Consider the following 16960-nt stretch of genomic DNA (forward strand, 5'->3'; position numbering starts at 1 on the left):
ACTGATCCTTTTACCCTGAAATCACGTGTGTGTACCATGTCCAGCTAGCCTATGACAATTTTAAGCTTATATTATTATTTCATTTTATTTTATTTAGGGCTTTTATTTGCTCAAGAAGTTTGCCTAGACCCATTTATTTTTATTTTCATGTTATGTAATATTGAAGACTTTTTCTTTAACTTTTTAGGTTACTATGCAAATTAATTGATTTCTTTATGGTATCTTCATACATATCTGTCATTATATTTTATTGCCCTCTTCTATTACCCAGTCTCCTCTGTAGGTTATAGTTATTCTGCTGTTAGGGCTGGAGATGTAGCTCAGTTGTAGAATGTATGCTCATCATGCTGGGGGCTCTGGTAATATGTAGTACTAAATTTGAATCATGGGAAGTCTATGAGAAAAAGAAATGCATTAGAAACTTCAGGACCAATTATTTAAATAGGAAAGTGGATTCTTTTATGAAGCTGGGTTTTTTTTAAGTTCAGATAAAAAGTTGGAAAAATTTTCTGTTACACTGATAACTTTTTAAAATATAAAGTGGGAGAAAAGAAAAGAAGACGCATTGGACAGATAGTCCCAGACCTTTGCTGGATGGCAGCGATGATGAGGAATCAAGGTTGCTACCCTGAAATCTAAAAACATTTACAGTTGTGGCTTTCCAATCATTAAAATGCTTCTAGATTATAGGACCTGTCCATATTCCGTTTGTTATGTATTAAAATGTTGCATTTCCTTGCATTTTCAGAAAAATAAATGTTTTCTCTGAGCAGAAAAGAACTAGGAAAACCATTTTAAAATTTTTCAATTATTTGATGATTCCCAAGATAATAGAATCAAGACAAAAGAAAATGTACATCTTAGCAAGGAAAATTTATTTTTTTTATTTTATTATTTTTTTTTTACTTTACATGCCCATCTCAGTTCCCTCTCCTTCTCTCCCTCCCTCCCTTCCTCTTACCCTCTCTGCCCCCTCACATGCACCCTGACCACGCTTCCCTCCCCATCCCCCCACCCCAATTCCACATGGAGGGCAATGCCATCCAGGTGGGGTCATGTAAATCTGTCAAGTCATTTGAAGTAGGGACTAGGGCTTCTCTCCTGTCTCTAGGTTAAGGCAGTATCCCTCCATGGGGGATGTGTCCGCAAGGTCCTTTTTGTGCACCAGGAATACATCCTGGCTCCACTGTCTGAGGTCCCTTAGACTGCTCAGTCCTTCTAGCTGAGACCCATATTCAGGGGGTCCTGAATCAGTCCCATTCTGGATTCCCAGCTATCAGTCTGGGGGCCTGTTAGCTCCTCCTTGTTCAGGTCAGCTGTCTCTATGTGTGTCTGAAACCTGGACTTGTCCTCTCTCTGTGTGTCTGGATTCTAATTCGACTCAGTGTTTAGTTATGGGTGTTTGCTTCTGTTTCTGACAGGTACTAGATGAGGGCTCCATGATGGTGGATAAGTTAGTTGTTGGTCTCACTATCCAGGAAGAGCATTTAATTTTGAGACATTCAAGTTTCTTTAAAGTTCATCCAATCACAAAAGGCCAGGGTCCTTGGCAGTTGTGAGATCATAGTGTAGATTCAAATTAAACCCACTGTCATTTATTAGATGACTTCACCCAGAGAAAAAGCCTTTTGTCTTAAAGGCTGTTTAAAGCTTAACACACTCGTGTTCTCAATGAAGGTAGCAATAACACTGCCCTTGCTAGAAACACATAGGAAATCCTGTTGTCATGGAAAACTGCAACTCAGTAACTGCTTTCCAGCAAAAAATGTGAGTAGTTTCCCAATTAAGCTATGTTTACTCAGGCAAAGAACAGGAAATTGGTCTCCAAGTAAGTGTTAGGTCTCTTGCTTCCCACAGGTAGCCTGCAATGGACCGAGCTAATGGCAGCCTCTTTTCTGGATTCATTCTCCTGGGTTTCTCCAACAGGCCTCAGCTGGAAACAGCTCTCTTCGTGGTCATCCTAGTCATCTATTTCTTGAGCTTTGTAGGCAACACCACCATCATACTGCTGTCAGTTGTAGACTCTCACCTCCATACCCCCATGTATTTCTTCCTTTCTAATCTCTCCTTTATGGATCTTTGTTTGACTACTTGCACCGTACCTCAGACACTGTTCAACTTCAAGGGGAAGGACAAGACTATCACTTATGGTGGCTGTGTGACACAACTCTTTATCGCCCTGGGACTTGGGGGAGTGGAGTGTGTTCTCTTGTCTGTGATGGCTTATGATCGCTATGCCGCTGTCTGCCGCCCACTCCACTACATGGTGATCATGCACCCACAGCTTTGCTTACAGCTGGTTATAACTGCCTGGCTCACAGGGTTTGGCAATTCTGTGGTACAGACAGCATTGACCATGACTCTTCCTCTCTGCGGCAGAAACCAGCTGGACCATTTCTTCTGTGAAATTCCGGTGATGCTGAAACTGGCCTGCACTAACACCTTCATTAACGAGGCTGAACTCTTTGCTGTCAGTGTCTTCTTCTTGGTGGTACCCCTCTCGCTTATATTAGTGTCCTATGGCCACATTACTCATGCAGTTCTAAAGATAAAGTCAGCCCAGGGGAGGCGGAAGGCCTTCGGAACCTGTGGCTCTCACCTTCTGGTAGTGATTATCTTCTTTGGCACCCTCATCTCCATGTACCTCCAGCCTCCCTCCAGTTACTCACAGGATGTGAACAAAAGCATTGCACTTTTCTATACTCTGGTAACTCCTTTGTTGAACCCCCTGATTTACACTCTGAGGAATAAGGAAGTCAAAAGTGCACTAAGGAGAATAATGGGGAGAGCCAAAGATTGAAGAAAGAGTTAATGCAAGACTTGCAGTCCTAAACACTTAAGCTTTGGGAGACTTTGGTGTATCTAAAAACCTAGGTTTAACTTAAGCTCATAAAACATCTATGTACCAAGCACTGTTGTGGGGACTCAACTGGGTTGATAGATGAGTAAGTGATTAGAGATAGATGACAGACAGATAATCAGAGATCAAATCAGAGAGAAGTCTTATTACCATGGAGTTAAACCTTATAGAAAGAATATAATAAATAAGATAACATAAATTGGATATAGTATATATTAGACTGCTATATGGAGCAAACAAATTATAAGTACTTATAATTTCTGTATAATCATGTGGATTATTGTTTTCACAAATGCGATCTACCATGTGTAATGGCACATGTTTGTCATCCCAGAACAAGGGAGTCTGAGTCAGGAGGATCCCTAGGTTCAAAGCCAGGCTTTGCCTTTTGAGTAGCAAGCCAGTCAGGGATACATAGTAAGAGTTAGATCCTATCTTCAAAAAAATGCAATCAGTGAATAAATCTTGAATCAAAATTTAAAGTGAAATGTTATCATTTTAAATTAAGTTTTTACTATTTTAATTGCCATAAATTAACTATATAATATCTTAAAACAATATTTAGTACATGTGTTTGTATGTCTGGTATGAATGAATATTTTCACAAAATCAAAATTTAATAAAACCTAAAAATATTTGAAGTAACCAATGTTTATAATTTTAAGGTATTTAAACATGTTATGTATATAAACAGTAGTATATACTGAAACAGATTTATAAAAATAAAGCAAAAAGCGCAATCAAATTATCTGGAAAACTCGGTGTGTTCATAAACATTTTCTTGAATATTTCTTACTTTGAAAACAGCAAGTCTAAAGGTTTGTTATTATTACATCAGTGAACTAATGGAAGAAAGATTTCTTTGTATGAACTAAAATCAATTAGCCAATGTTGAATTCTGTAGTGATTTTGTCTCTGTAATTGTAACTTCTAATGGCTTCTGATTGTTTTTAGTGTATAGTACAAAAGGCTGGCTTATTTTAATGACAATTTATTGGGCTTTTCTTTACATCCATAACAACTAGTCTCATTGAAAATATATTGTTTTATGATAGAAATTTTTCACACAACAGTTTTTTTTTTTAATTTATGAAGGTACATTATAAGACCCTTGGCGAATGTCAAATTATAGATATTACCAAGTCTGAAACAATGATACTATGTTTTGGATAAACACTGATGCTTTCAATGAGTCCTGATATTTGTAGGACCTTAAATTTCAAACCTCTCACCTCCACTAATTTTTTTTCACTCCTGGGATGAAGCTTTTCCATAACAAGATGCTGCTATCTACTTTGTCTGCTTATGTTGGCACAACACAGAGTTTTTATTTCCTTCTTTGGTTTTTGTTGTTGGGGTGGTTGTTTGTTTATTTGTTTCTTCGTTTGTTTTTGAGACAGGGTTTCACTATGCAGCTCTGGATGTGCTGGAATTTGATATATAGACCAGGATGGTTTCAAACCCACAGAGATTACACTTGCTCTGAACCCTGAGTGATAGAATTAAAGGTTGCCACTATACATGGCCAGAGATTTTATTTCTAAGAATCTATGCTCTGTATGTGTGTCCTGAAGTAAGTGACATCATCATATGTGCAACACAGACACACAATACAAGCAAACCTGTCCCTCTCTGTTCTTGTGTTTCCTTTGCACTTTCGTGGTCTATTAATCATCTTTCCCAAAACTGTCCAGTTGTATGATGGCTGAAGATTGTGTGGGTGGTGCCCTTTCTCAATTGATTTCTTCATCCTCTGAAATGGTCTCTCTGGTAACTTCTGTATTTTTCAGTCCAAACATATTCTTGATTCTGTGTTGTCATTTCTTATTCTTAGGGAGTAAGTAAGAGACATAATTTGAGGATACTTTGCTGTATCCTTACAATGGTATTTTGGAGCACTGCATTGCTGTAAACTGGACATTTCCTCTGTCTTGCATTCTACCCACAAATCTGTTTTTTCTGTCTCAACTCAGTACTTATCACATACTGTGTTTGCATATTTTGCAGTCTAGGGTGTAACCATAATTCCAGAACCAATGCCAATTTTCTTCTTCACAGTTTTACCTGCAGAAGACTGATTTCTTTTTTTAAGATTTATTTATTTTTATATGCATTGGTGCTTTGCCTACATGTATGTCTGTATGATGATGTCAGATCCTCTAGAACTGGAATTACAGTTGTGAGGTGATATATGGGTGTTGGGAATTGAACCTGGGAAGAACAGCCAGTACTTAACAACTGAGCCATCTCTTCAGCCCCGAAGATTGATTTATATTGCAGAACCTCAGCATACTTTCTTTTTTTTCTTATTAAGGCCATAGCTCTATGATGACAATTAGGGTAGTAATCAATCTGATTACAGAAGAAAGCCAGTTAAGGCACCCTGTCCACTATTGCTAGGAGTCTTAGCTGGGTTCATCCTTGTAGATTCCCAAAAATTTCCCTAGCACCAGATTTCTCCCTAACCCCATAATGGCTTCCTCTCTCCATATTTCTCTTTCATTGCTCTCTTCCTCTTGTCCCTCCCCCAACTGGACCATCCTGTTCCCTCATGTTCTCATCCCACCCTCCCATCTCCTCCCTGTACACCCCCCCACTGCCTCCAGTTTACTCAGGAGAGAAAAAAGAGACCATAGCTATCACTTAGGGAATATCTTTGTAACTTGTCTTTATCAAGTCTCTTTTTCACTTTGTCTGTTTGAATACTCTTGAACTTTAAAGCAATTATAAATAAAATAGGGGTGCCTTGAGGACAAGTACTATAATATTATGGCAGTACATCCCATAATCAGTGGAGCTACTAAGTGACCAATGATTGGTAAAACACAGAGTGTGTATATGCTAAATAATGGTTGCTTCTCGTGCCAAGCAGGACAGCATAAGACAGAGATGTCATTACTACTCATAATAGCACCAAATTGAAAATCTATGGGTTGTTTGCTGCTGCTTGTTTCCCATTAATACCTTTAGATTGTAAAAACTTAAATGGCAGAAAGCAACCTGAACTTGAGTTGAATGCTGATAATCTACCCAAACAGATAATCCTTGCCATGAAAGTAGAAATAAGCACAGTATCATTTAAGTTTAGATTAACAAATTGAAAACATAGAGTCCTTAAAAATGGCCACTGAATATGGATTTTTGTTGTGTTCTAGAACTACATGAAAAGTTCAGGTATAGAGTAAAATCTTTCCTTAGACAGAATGAAAACTGCAGTTTTATTGTGTTTAGAGAACAAAGTCTCTCTAGGGGAAAAGGGTCTTTCTTGTCTCTTTATTACAGGTTTCTCCTATTAAAACATCTGGAATTGGGAAGATGGCCCAGTGGATACTGTGCTTACTGGGAAACCCAGCACCATGTATAAAAGTTTCACATTAGCATGATAGACACTCCTATGATTTCAGCTCTGTAGGATGGAGATGAAGAATCCCAAGGTCTTACTGACCAGCCAGACTTGCCAAAATGATGAGTTCCAGGTTAAGGAAGAAACTTTGAATGAGTGAAGTATAGAAACAACTGAAGAAGACATTCCAAGTTCACCCTCTGAGTTCCTCACAAGTGAGCACACATTTGCTCACAAACATACACAAAGACACTTGATAAAATGTGAATTAGTCTCATCATGAGTTCAAGACCAGCCTTAGCTACATGAAACTCTGCCGGAAAACAAAGGAGGAAGAGAAGGAAGAGGCAGAGGAAGAGAGGAGGAGACAGAAAGGCAAAGATGAAATGTTAAGGAAGTTTATAGTGGTATTGGTATAGGAGGACTGAATGGACGCTATAGAAATTTAAATATATTTCTGTCTGCAAAAACTTTTCAAGATAACCACACAACGGACATGAAAATTCCAGCTGTGCTTTGGGAACATTGTTCTCCTGAGAAAAACACACACACCTTGAAAGGATGTTCAATAGACCATGTGAGGATCCCACACTTTCTTTTACAATTAACAGTGAACAGGATTGAAATTCTTTCTCCAACTTTGGAGGTAGACAAACTTATAATGGGAAGGGAAAGATAGAAAATTTACATGTGTAGGAACTACAGCATGAGCAGTTTAGAGCTGTCTTTCAGGGGCCAGCAAGATAGCTCAGCAGGTAAAGGTGTCTGTGGCCAATACTGACAACCTGAGTTTGAGCCCTAGAATCCACATAGTGGGAAAAATAATCAATAATCTCCACAAGTTTTCTGACTTCCACACATGTGCCAGCACATGGGTACATGGATTCTCTCTCTCTCTCTCTTTCTCTCTCTCTGGGTGTGTGTATGTGTGTGTCGGAAGGAAGGAAGGAAGGGAGGAAGGAAGGAAGGAAGGATTACATACATAAATGTGAAAAAAGTTTTCTTGGAATCCAAAGCCCAAGTCAAGTTCTAGTTTTCTTAATGTAAACTGAATATGAATTGTGTGAGATTTTAGAGACAAAGACAATTGAAGACTGAGATTCATCCTTACTACTGTAGGATTTCATAATGCCATGGTTAAAGTAGAGGACAGAGAAGTTTTGCTGATGTATCACTATAAAAATTTCAGAGAGAGAGAGAGGCCCATCCCTCCTCCTGGGCTCCACACTAGGGCCCACAACCCTGGCAGCATTACTGGAGGCCAGAGTGGTCCTAAGGACCCCAAATAAGACACCACCAGTTAAAACTCCCACTCCTTAAAACCTGCCCAATGGCCACCGACTGTACCACTTCCCTTTGAAGCAGACTTTAGCTTTACCAGAGGTTAGGCCAGATCGAGGGATCTCAGGTAAGACACTGCTTACCACCTGATAATAGTCCTTAAAACCTGCCCCAACAACCCCAGACTGTACCTCTGCCCTGGGATGCCACATTAGACCTCACAGAGGAGGGCGCACCACACACACACACACACACACACACACACACACACACACACACAACTTCATATACTGGTCTACAACTTCAGAAGACTTTCACTTTACAAGAGTTCAGGCCAGATCTAGAGACTCCAACTTTTGTTTCACTAGAGGCCAGGCCAGATCTAGGAATCCCAGACTGGATCCCCTCCTCTGAGCTCCATATACTGCTCTATAACTTTGGAAGAGGACTTTGGCTTTACCAGAGGCCAGTCTGAAACTAGGGACCCCATGGACCAAAAATCACAGAGGGGCACAGTACTGGACCTGAAGACTCACTAGTCCCCTTGACCACTTAAGCCAGAAGACCAGAAGGCAAAGAGAAACCAAGGAACAAGTCACCCATCCAACAAAGCCGAATACAGGAATCTACACCTAGACCTATAATCACCCCAAATTCGGATGTCTAAACATCAGGGTAAGAACATATTCAATAACAGAAAGAGAAATAAAGTATCATAGAGCCCAGCTATCCAACAACACCAAGACCTCAACAATCCAACACAATTGAAGCAGGTAAGCAAAAACGACCTCAAAACCTGAGAGTTCTCCTAAGAGCCATTGCTCGTCCCTTCTCCATTGGAGTGGAAAGTAGGAGAAAGGCCAAGAAAGCCACGGACTCCTATTAGTTCATTATTCTAATTAACACCAGACAAAAGCACCATGTTGCACAAGGAATTTGTGCTCCTTTTTTGGTTGTAGCTGCCTTCACTAAAACCTTGAACTGATCCTTCTATCTCTACCTCCTGCTATGAGCTGCTGTGCCTGTCTACTTCCATGCCTTTCTTTTGGCTCTTAGTGCTGTCAGTAATCTTTGGCATTCCTTAGAAGATAAATACAACATTCTAGTTTTTCTATTCTCATGTGACATTCTGCCCACCTACCTAGCTTTGTGTCTCTATATTCTCGAAGGACCAATCACATTGAAAACCTGACCTTTTAAATCAAACATGCACTCAGTTGGTTACATCTGCAAAGATCTAGTCTCCAAATAAGGCTACATTTATTGGTACAATATCTTTCTGGGTAGCATCAATCAAACCATAGCAGGAGGCTTTGCTCTTGACCTCTCTGTTTCTTTTCTTTTCTTTTTTTCTGTATTTTCCTTTCTTTCTTTCTTCCTTCCTTCCTTCCTTACTCTTTTTTTCTTTTTTTTTCTTCTTTTTTCTTTTTTATGAAAGAAAGGTATCTTCATTATTTAAAAACATTGAGAACAGTTTTATTGATGATATCCACTAATGTATTTTCTGGTTTCAATTTCACTTACTTCTGCTTTAAATTATATTTGTTGTTCTTGCTGTTGTTGTTTAATTTTATTTGTTTTGGTTTGGTTTTGGTTTTACTTTTTGTACTGACTTTGATTTTCAGTTACTCTTCATTTTCTAGTTGCCTAATATAAAACTTCACACTATTGATTCTAGGTCTTTTTTCTTTTCCAATGATGCGTCCCATGCTATAATTTTCCCTGTAAGGCCTGCTTTCATAGCACCCCAGGAACTTTGATAAATTATCTCTTCACTCAGCTCAATTATATTTCAACTTCCCCTTCACATTTCTTCTTTAGATGGGTGTTATTAGGAAGTATAGTTTAGAGCTAGTGAGATCACTCAGCAGTAATGAACTTTTGCTGCTCTTCCAGAGGACCAGGATTCAGTTCCCAGCATCCATATCAAGAAGCTCTCACAACTGTAAATATAGCTCCAACTTAATATACAACCACGTGGGGCTCTTTCAGTTATCTTTCTCTTATTAGGTTCTAGTTTTCATTTGATTGTCTGTGATCTCAGAGTTCACATTATACTATTTCCATGCCTTTAATTTATGAAAGTGTGTTTATAGTTGAGAATATGAACTATCTCCATATAAACTTGAATAAAATGCATACTCTCACATTTTTTAGTAGTCTATAGCACTCCGTGATACAATAATTGAGAGTGCTGTTGAATTCAGCTATGTCCTAACTTATCTTCTCTCTTCAAGAGCAGTCTACCATGATATTGATACTGTAATTAGTCTTGTCAGCTTGACTACATCAAGAGACACTTAGAAAATGGGTAAACTTCAGGGTGTGTCTACCAGGATACTTTCAGAGAAGACTGATGTATCAGTTAGTAAAGATCCATTCAGATGTGGACAGCACTGCCCAGTAGGCTAGGGGCCTGGGTAAATCACTGAAAGGAAGACCTCATACTCAAGTACATTTGGCCCTTCACTTGTGGCATGTCTTCCAGCATCTTCAGCCTCCAAATGCAGACTTGCACTAGCAAATCTCTAAAGTGCTTCTAGATCTTCAAGTTGGGATTGCATCATTGGTCACTCTCAGAAGCTACCTGTTCTCACCCTTCTCTTTCAGGTAGTCATTGTAGGACTTGACAGACTCTAATCCTATGAATCAATTTAATAAATCCCTTCTCATAATTATATTTATTCTGTTCATTCTATTCATTTGGAAGACCTTAATACAGGTGTTTAGCCATCAGTGATAAAAAGACTGAATTATCTGACTATAATAGTGGATTCACTGATTTCATCTTACAGTTTAAACAATGCTTGCATTATGTATTGTAAAACTTTGTTTTAGGTGTGTTCATTCCAAGGATTGTTTGGGATTTTTGGGTATTTAACCCTTGTATCATTTTACCACACCCCTCATTATCATTAGTAATTTATTGTACTCTTCTGTATCTAAATTAATATAGTCATTAGAATGATATGTTTCTATGCATGTATTCATAAACAGTGTGGGATATTCATAGATATTAGTTGGGTTTTAGTTTTGATCCACCCTAACATCCTCTATATTTTCATTAGCACATTTATAATATTGGGGTTTATTTATATCATTAGCATATATATCAGAATTGGGAGAATACCATATTTTCTAATGTTTTATTCTCACTGCTCTGGCCTTTGTTATTAAATTTGTTTTCCACCCTCATTTTGACTTCTATTTTTTTATTCATCTTTTTAAAATTTTATATACCAACCACAGTTTCCCCTCTCTCCTCTCCTCCCATTCCTTCCCCCCCCACTTCTCTTATACCCCTCCCTCATCCACCCCTCCTCCATCTCCATTCAGAAAGGGTAAGGCCTCCCATGGGAATCAACAAAGCATAGAACCATGATTCCATTACTCAGAAGGTGGAAGCAAGAGGATCAGGAATTCAAAGTCATCCCCAGTTACATAGTGAATTCAGGACCGGCCTGGGCTACATGAGATCTCATCTTTAAAAAAAAAAAAATGCATTGTTGATTCCTAAGGTTTAGATAAATATTCTCCAAAGACCTGTGTATTAAAAGCTTAGCCACTAGCTATGACACTAATGGGAAGTTCTACAACTTCTAAAAAGCAAGGTCTACTGGGAGAAATTTAGGTAACTGGGGGAACTTTGCAAGGGATATTGGCTTTCTTTCTCAAATTTCTCTCACTCTATCGCTCTCTTTCTCTCTCTCTTTCTCTGTGTGTATCTCTGTGTCTCTTTATCTCCTTCCCTCTCTCCTCGTTCATCATATGAACATCCCAAGCTATCCTACTAAAAGATGTGGAACGATAACAAGCAGACATGGGCCAGTCATCCCAAGTTGACCTTGTATTGATCTAAGTAATGCCAGAACTACTCAGTTTGGTATAGCTCAAATTTCTGAAACACCTAATTGTACAATATATAAATTAGTATTATTAAGCCATTTAGTTTTGCAGAAATTTGTTATACAGAAAACCACTTGCTGATGCAGACCTTTTGACACCTAGAGCTATGCATCATAAGAATAGCAACAGTAGGGATGTACCATGCAAGCCGGCCCTCTTTCTTGTGTGTATACAGTATCCTAGAACAGAACATTTCCAAAACCCTTGCTATTATCCTAGGAAAACCTATGCACTGAGCCTTCAAAGGCTCATTCTACTGTTACATTAGTGCCAGTACTAGGGAATAGGATATATGATAAAAATGCATGAATCCTCGCCACAAACTCATTGTCTTATCTCCTTTGTCACAAAATTGATCCTTGAATGTTAGGTACCATTGAAAGACCAGGCATTTATAAGCTGGAGGAAGATATTGCTAACAAAAAGCTTCAATCAGGGAACATAGAACCTACATTTAGGGAATTGGTCAACCCTACTAAAGAAGAAATTCCTTAAGCAGTTGTGATGTTTGTTGTCTGTGTGCTGAGAGTAGGAAGGGAAATATGCTACAAACCTCTTGGAAGCACACAATCTCTAGATGTTTTCTCTTAGTCTCCCTGAGGAATCTTCTTCCATAGTATTGTCCCTATAGTTACAATTGGGAAAACCACAAAGGAGATGAAGTAATTATTGCTGGAGTTCAGGGACCTTGTCAAGATTGGAGCCCCCACAGGGCTCAAAGAAACTGTCAGCTTTAATAGGGAGAAGTCTTTGGTCACTCTCATATAGCTGCACCATTTGTAATCTGCTTAAAAATTGTCCCTTTCCCCAACTGTGTGTATTCTAAAGAAAGGACAACGGTCTCCATTTTGTATTTTTTCATTATCTCCAAGTAAGACTTAAAAGTTAATTCACTGAAGGAAATCATAAAAGCACCTGGTGAGTATTGGAAGTGAGTGTGGGAAGTGAACAGGGAAAGTGAGCAGATCTGGAAAAAAAAAAAGGAAGAAAATACATCATTTCTTAGACAAGTCCAGATTGCAGGTCAGGCCCCCACCTGAGCTATAGTAGATAAGTAATAATCACCTCTAGAACACATTAACCAAATAGTGGATGCCTACCTCTGAAGATATGAAACCCATGACTCAGTAGAGGCATGATGAAAAATGAACTAGATTTCAAATCAAGAAGTTTTATGTCACAGACTTTAAGACTAGTAGCTTAATGTCAGTGAGCTTGCTTAACATGTGTGAGGCCATGAGGTCAGTCCCAAAAACCACAAAAAGAAGGGGAAGGAGGAGGGAAGAAAAGAAGAAAGGAAGGGAAGAAGGAAGGAAGGAACGAAGGAAGGAACAAAGGAAGGAAGGGGAAAAAATCTTGTTTCAGGTCCTGACTCTACTAAAACACAATGCCTGCCTAATAACATGATACACATGTGATAATAACACAAAATGAAGACATAAAATTATAAGGTTGCTCTGGTTATTAGCAAATGATAAAAATGTGTGGTGTGCCACAAAGTGCTGGATAGTAGTGACTATTGTGTTTTACATCATTGTGAAGAATTTATGATTACCTGAATAACTGTAGAATTTATTCAGTTGACTTTGTGCTCTCTTCATTGTTTTATACTTCTAGTAGAAAAATCACTGTCTTAAGGAAAGTGAACAGGGTGGTGCCTTTAAAGAACTGTGATCATGGTATCACCCTTTAGTCTTAACATGGCAATATATGATGGCAGCAGAAGTATCTATAGCACAGTTCATGTGTACCATAAATTATTGACAAGCCCCTTTGCTTCTTGCAGGGTGTTACCTTTTTGCATTCTCTGTAAGCAACTTCTTTGATATTTAGAATCATAGTAAGAGCTTAAGATAACCACTAATAATAGGCATGGATAAAGATAAGGGGGGGGGGGGTAAGTACTAGAAAAAGATTAGCTGTTGTTAAAACTTCTAAATAAACAACAACGAGTATGCTTTTAGCCTAAAACATAATCATAATGAAGGCACATGTGTCTTCAGAATTAACTGTAATTAGAATCTAATTTAGTATGGCAAGAAGGTCAAAGGCATGCAGAAAGATTAAGGCATAAGGCATGGATGATGAGTATACTGTAACTTTCTCATCTTTTTTGTAAATCTGTTTTTTCTTTACTCTCTGCAAGCAGGTGTCCTGTATTATGCAGTCCACACAGCATAAAGTGGCCATAGCTCAAATACTAAATATTCATACTTCCTCTATCTAAGAATTAAACCTATTTCACCTGACCAGTCCCTGCCTGCCACAAAGTCTCCTGGGCAATAGAGTAGAGACTTGTATAGAACAGAAGACAAAAGTTGTGTTCTCTTGAAACTCTTTTAACTAACTAAAGCATTCACATGCTAGAAGTAGTTACTCTTAAGGCAAGGAATATTAAGACTGGCATCCCAAACAGAGCTGATATCCCAAATGGAGAAAGGGGCTGGTGCTGTGGACTCTAAAAACCACAAGGCTGCCTGCCAGCCATGGGTATGGAAGGAATGAGGCCACTGTCATTGAATTTGCAGATGCAGGTCCTGGTAGGACAGCAGCAAGAACAGACTGGATTAGAACAGGGAAAAAGAGGGCAAGCAGCTCATAAGAAAACTTCCTGGGATCATGAATGAAATCATGCTAAGAGGTAAAAAGCAGCCATTCTATTGGGACAATGTGACGTGGAAATGAAGGAAGGCACAAGAAGAACCCTACAATAAATTAAATTCTGCTTCCTGCAAAGTGCATAGCTTGCCTTTCTCCTCATCTGTGGTCTCTTTATAGACTATTGTGAAAATATATCCCTTATACTCTTCAATACACTAGAGAACATCTATTCAACAAATTTTAAGTGCTATGTAGAATAAACTGCCAAGTGATATAGTACTATCAAACCTATGAATTCTGATATCATAGCTATCTTTTAGATCTAGAACAAGAGCAATTAGAAAGGGTAAGTTGGTGTTTTACTACAGTAAGTCCTTGGATTATGGAAAAAAGGTTCTAACCATTTCTGAGAATTCTCACTTGACATGTGTTTCTCTGGCTTTCAAAGCACCAGTGTGCTTGCATTCAGATTCTCACCTTATGATTCAGCCAATTAAAAGTGATCTAGGAGAGTCCCTTCATTTTCATTAGTTTTCACAAATAGACTCTTCAACCCTCTGCCTCAGACACAAGCCAGTGGGCTGGAATATCAATCCATAATTCAACAAAGGAGTCTCATACAGTCAACCCATTTAAAAAAAAAAGCTTAGCCTGATGATAAACAAATATAAATTACTTATAAAACTGAGGTTTCTAGAAAGATGAATAAGTTTCAGGTCCATCATATTGAAAACAACTGTATATACATGGTTAGCAAGAAAAGTATATACCATAATTGTATACTGGGGGAGCATACTTCTATCTAACAATAGCAGAAAATGTTCCTGAGTCTTCAGTAAGAGTCATTCATTTATTGAACAAATACATACTGAAGATCTATGTCAGACACTATTCTATGTATGTAGTAGTTTAAATTTTTCTGTGCATATGAACTTTACCACTTACAGGAGAAGATTCAAATAAAAAGAAATAGAGAGACAAGAATACTCCAGATAATAGAGTTATATAAAGACAGCATCATAATTTAGAAAAGTTTTAGATAGGGTAGTTGGAGCCTTCCAAAATAGAAAAATCCATAGAGAGGTTCAATTTCAGTGTGTGTCAGAAAATTCTAAAAGTAAAACAAAAGATGATCATATGAAGAAATAAGAATCAAGAGGTAAAGAATGGCTCTGACACTGTGGGCCGTGAAACAGGATTTGGAATTTGAATTGAGTTGAAAAATATCAGAAGGGATTTTTGTTTTGTTTTGTTTTGTTTGCATTTGATCCTGTCTGTCAGTTCTTGGGTGTCTTTCCTATATAAGACAGTGGATCTTGAAAAACAAATATACCATGTTCATAGGAAAATAGATGAGCTGGTGGCTGTCATGTTAAACAAATTAAGAGAGACTCAGAAACACAAATAAATACTGCATGTTTTCTTCCAAGCAGAAAGTGGACTATGTGAGGAAGAGAGTGTTTAAAGGGAGGGGGCAAGAGAAAGTAATGTCATAAAAGCAAAGGCAACATTATTTATGAGACCAGCAAGCAAGAAAGAGAAGGAATGGAGCAAGACAGTGAGAAGGTGACTAAGAACAAAGTAGAATAATGTATGTATGAAATGTCACAAAGAAACCCATCCCTTTATATACTAACGGAAAATTTAATTGTAAAAAATCAGAATAGTTTAAGAAGAAAAAATGGATTAACCTTTTATATTGAAAGATAATCCTCCAGGAGGGATTAAAGTGGTACTCACAGATGGAGGATTATAGGTAGGAAAGTTGAGGAAACTAGATTGCAATCATACAGGGCAGAGACAATGAGTATCAAATTGGACAATGCAGCCCACGGGTGATGGGGCCCACAGGTGCATGGAACCAAGAGGTGACTGGAGCCCACAGGTGGTGGAATCTGATTTCAACACTGACTAAACAAGCCCATGTTATAGAATCTCTCTGCTCTTTCAAAGTTCATCTGTTCTGATAGTAGTTCATCTCCCTATAGAAGTGTTACCTTAATACCATTGACTTTATTGAAGAACTCTTGCATTACTATGTTGTTTTCTACAACTCCCAGAAATGCAGTAACTGACGAAATACTATGATGATATTTGGTGTCCATGAGCCCCTTATTTGCAGTTACAGTTAAAACATAAAAGAATTTAAAGTAAACTTTTACACCCATGTTCTCCTTTAGCTTTATACCCATTGTATAGCCATGTATTAGACTTACTTGAATTTTTTTGTTTGTAGTTCAAGCAAAATGTTTGGAGGCTTAACTTAATACATTTGTTGGGAAAATGAATTTATTTTTATTTTGAATCAAAAGGAGATGGGCTACTTTAAACATCAGCTTACATAGTCTAAATGAGAGGTATCTGACTGGTTGTCATGGTGATGGACAAATGTCTGGGGAAGAGAATCTCACTCATATATCAGTGTTGGGCAAGGAGCTATTAATCATGTCAGACCTATGGATATGTTTGAACATAGAAGAGAGTCAAGCATCCACACACAATGCTGAATATATAAGAGGAGTCTAGGGGGAAGAAATAGTTGTATAAAAGAGAACAATTTGATATTTCCAGAGGGTGGAGGGGAAGAGAAGATAGGGTAATGTAGTGAGTATAAGAAAACCAGGTTTGAATAGAAATGTCATAATAAATCATCTTACTTTGTATAATTCATACACACTAATAAAAATTTAGCAGTGAAAGAACCTCTCTGCCTACTGAACAGTAAAGATGAAGGCCCTATAGAGATCTCTAATGATGTGAGCTTAAAGCAAAAGAAGATAGGCATAAAGGCAACAGATGAAGTGGAAAGGCACACTCATTGTTCACTTAAGTTTGGCAGAGAGCATCAGAGGAAAGACAAAACAGCCTAAAAAGAAGACCATTTGGTAAAGGTCACTAAGACTGGGTATATATTTAAAGAAAAAAATACCAAGGGAAGTCATGTTTTAGCAAATGAAACTTTATTCTCT

General features: G+C 38.0%; 1 protein-coding gene across 1 annotated transcript; it reads left to right on the plus strand.

The window, feature by feature from the left end:
* Window positions 1-1867: 1867 nt before the first annotated feature.
* Window positions 1868-2800, plus strand: LOC127229544 (putative olfactory receptor 2B8). Its single transcript, XM_051194626.1, has one exon. It carries the CDS (start codon window positions 1868-1870, stop codon window positions 2798-2800), a length of 933 nt encoding a protein of 310 aa, XP_051050583.1.
* Window positions 2801-16960: the final 14160 nt, after the last annotated feature.

The sequence above is a fragment of the Phodopus roborovskii genome, unplaced genomic scaffold (genome assembly GCF_943737965.1).
Source record: "Phodopus roborovskii unplaced genomic scaffold, PHOROB, whole genome shotgun sequence".
NCBI classification, from domain to species: domain Eukaryota; kingdom Metazoa; phylum Chordata; class Mammalia; order Rodentia; family Cricetidae; genus Phodopus; species Phodopus roborovskii.

What these genes read in the sequence shown, in the direction of transcription:
- LOC127229544 (XM_051194626.1), top strand. Translation starts at nt 1,868, where the DNA reads ATGGACCGAGCTAATGGCAGCCTCTTTTCTGGATTCATTCTCCTGGGT.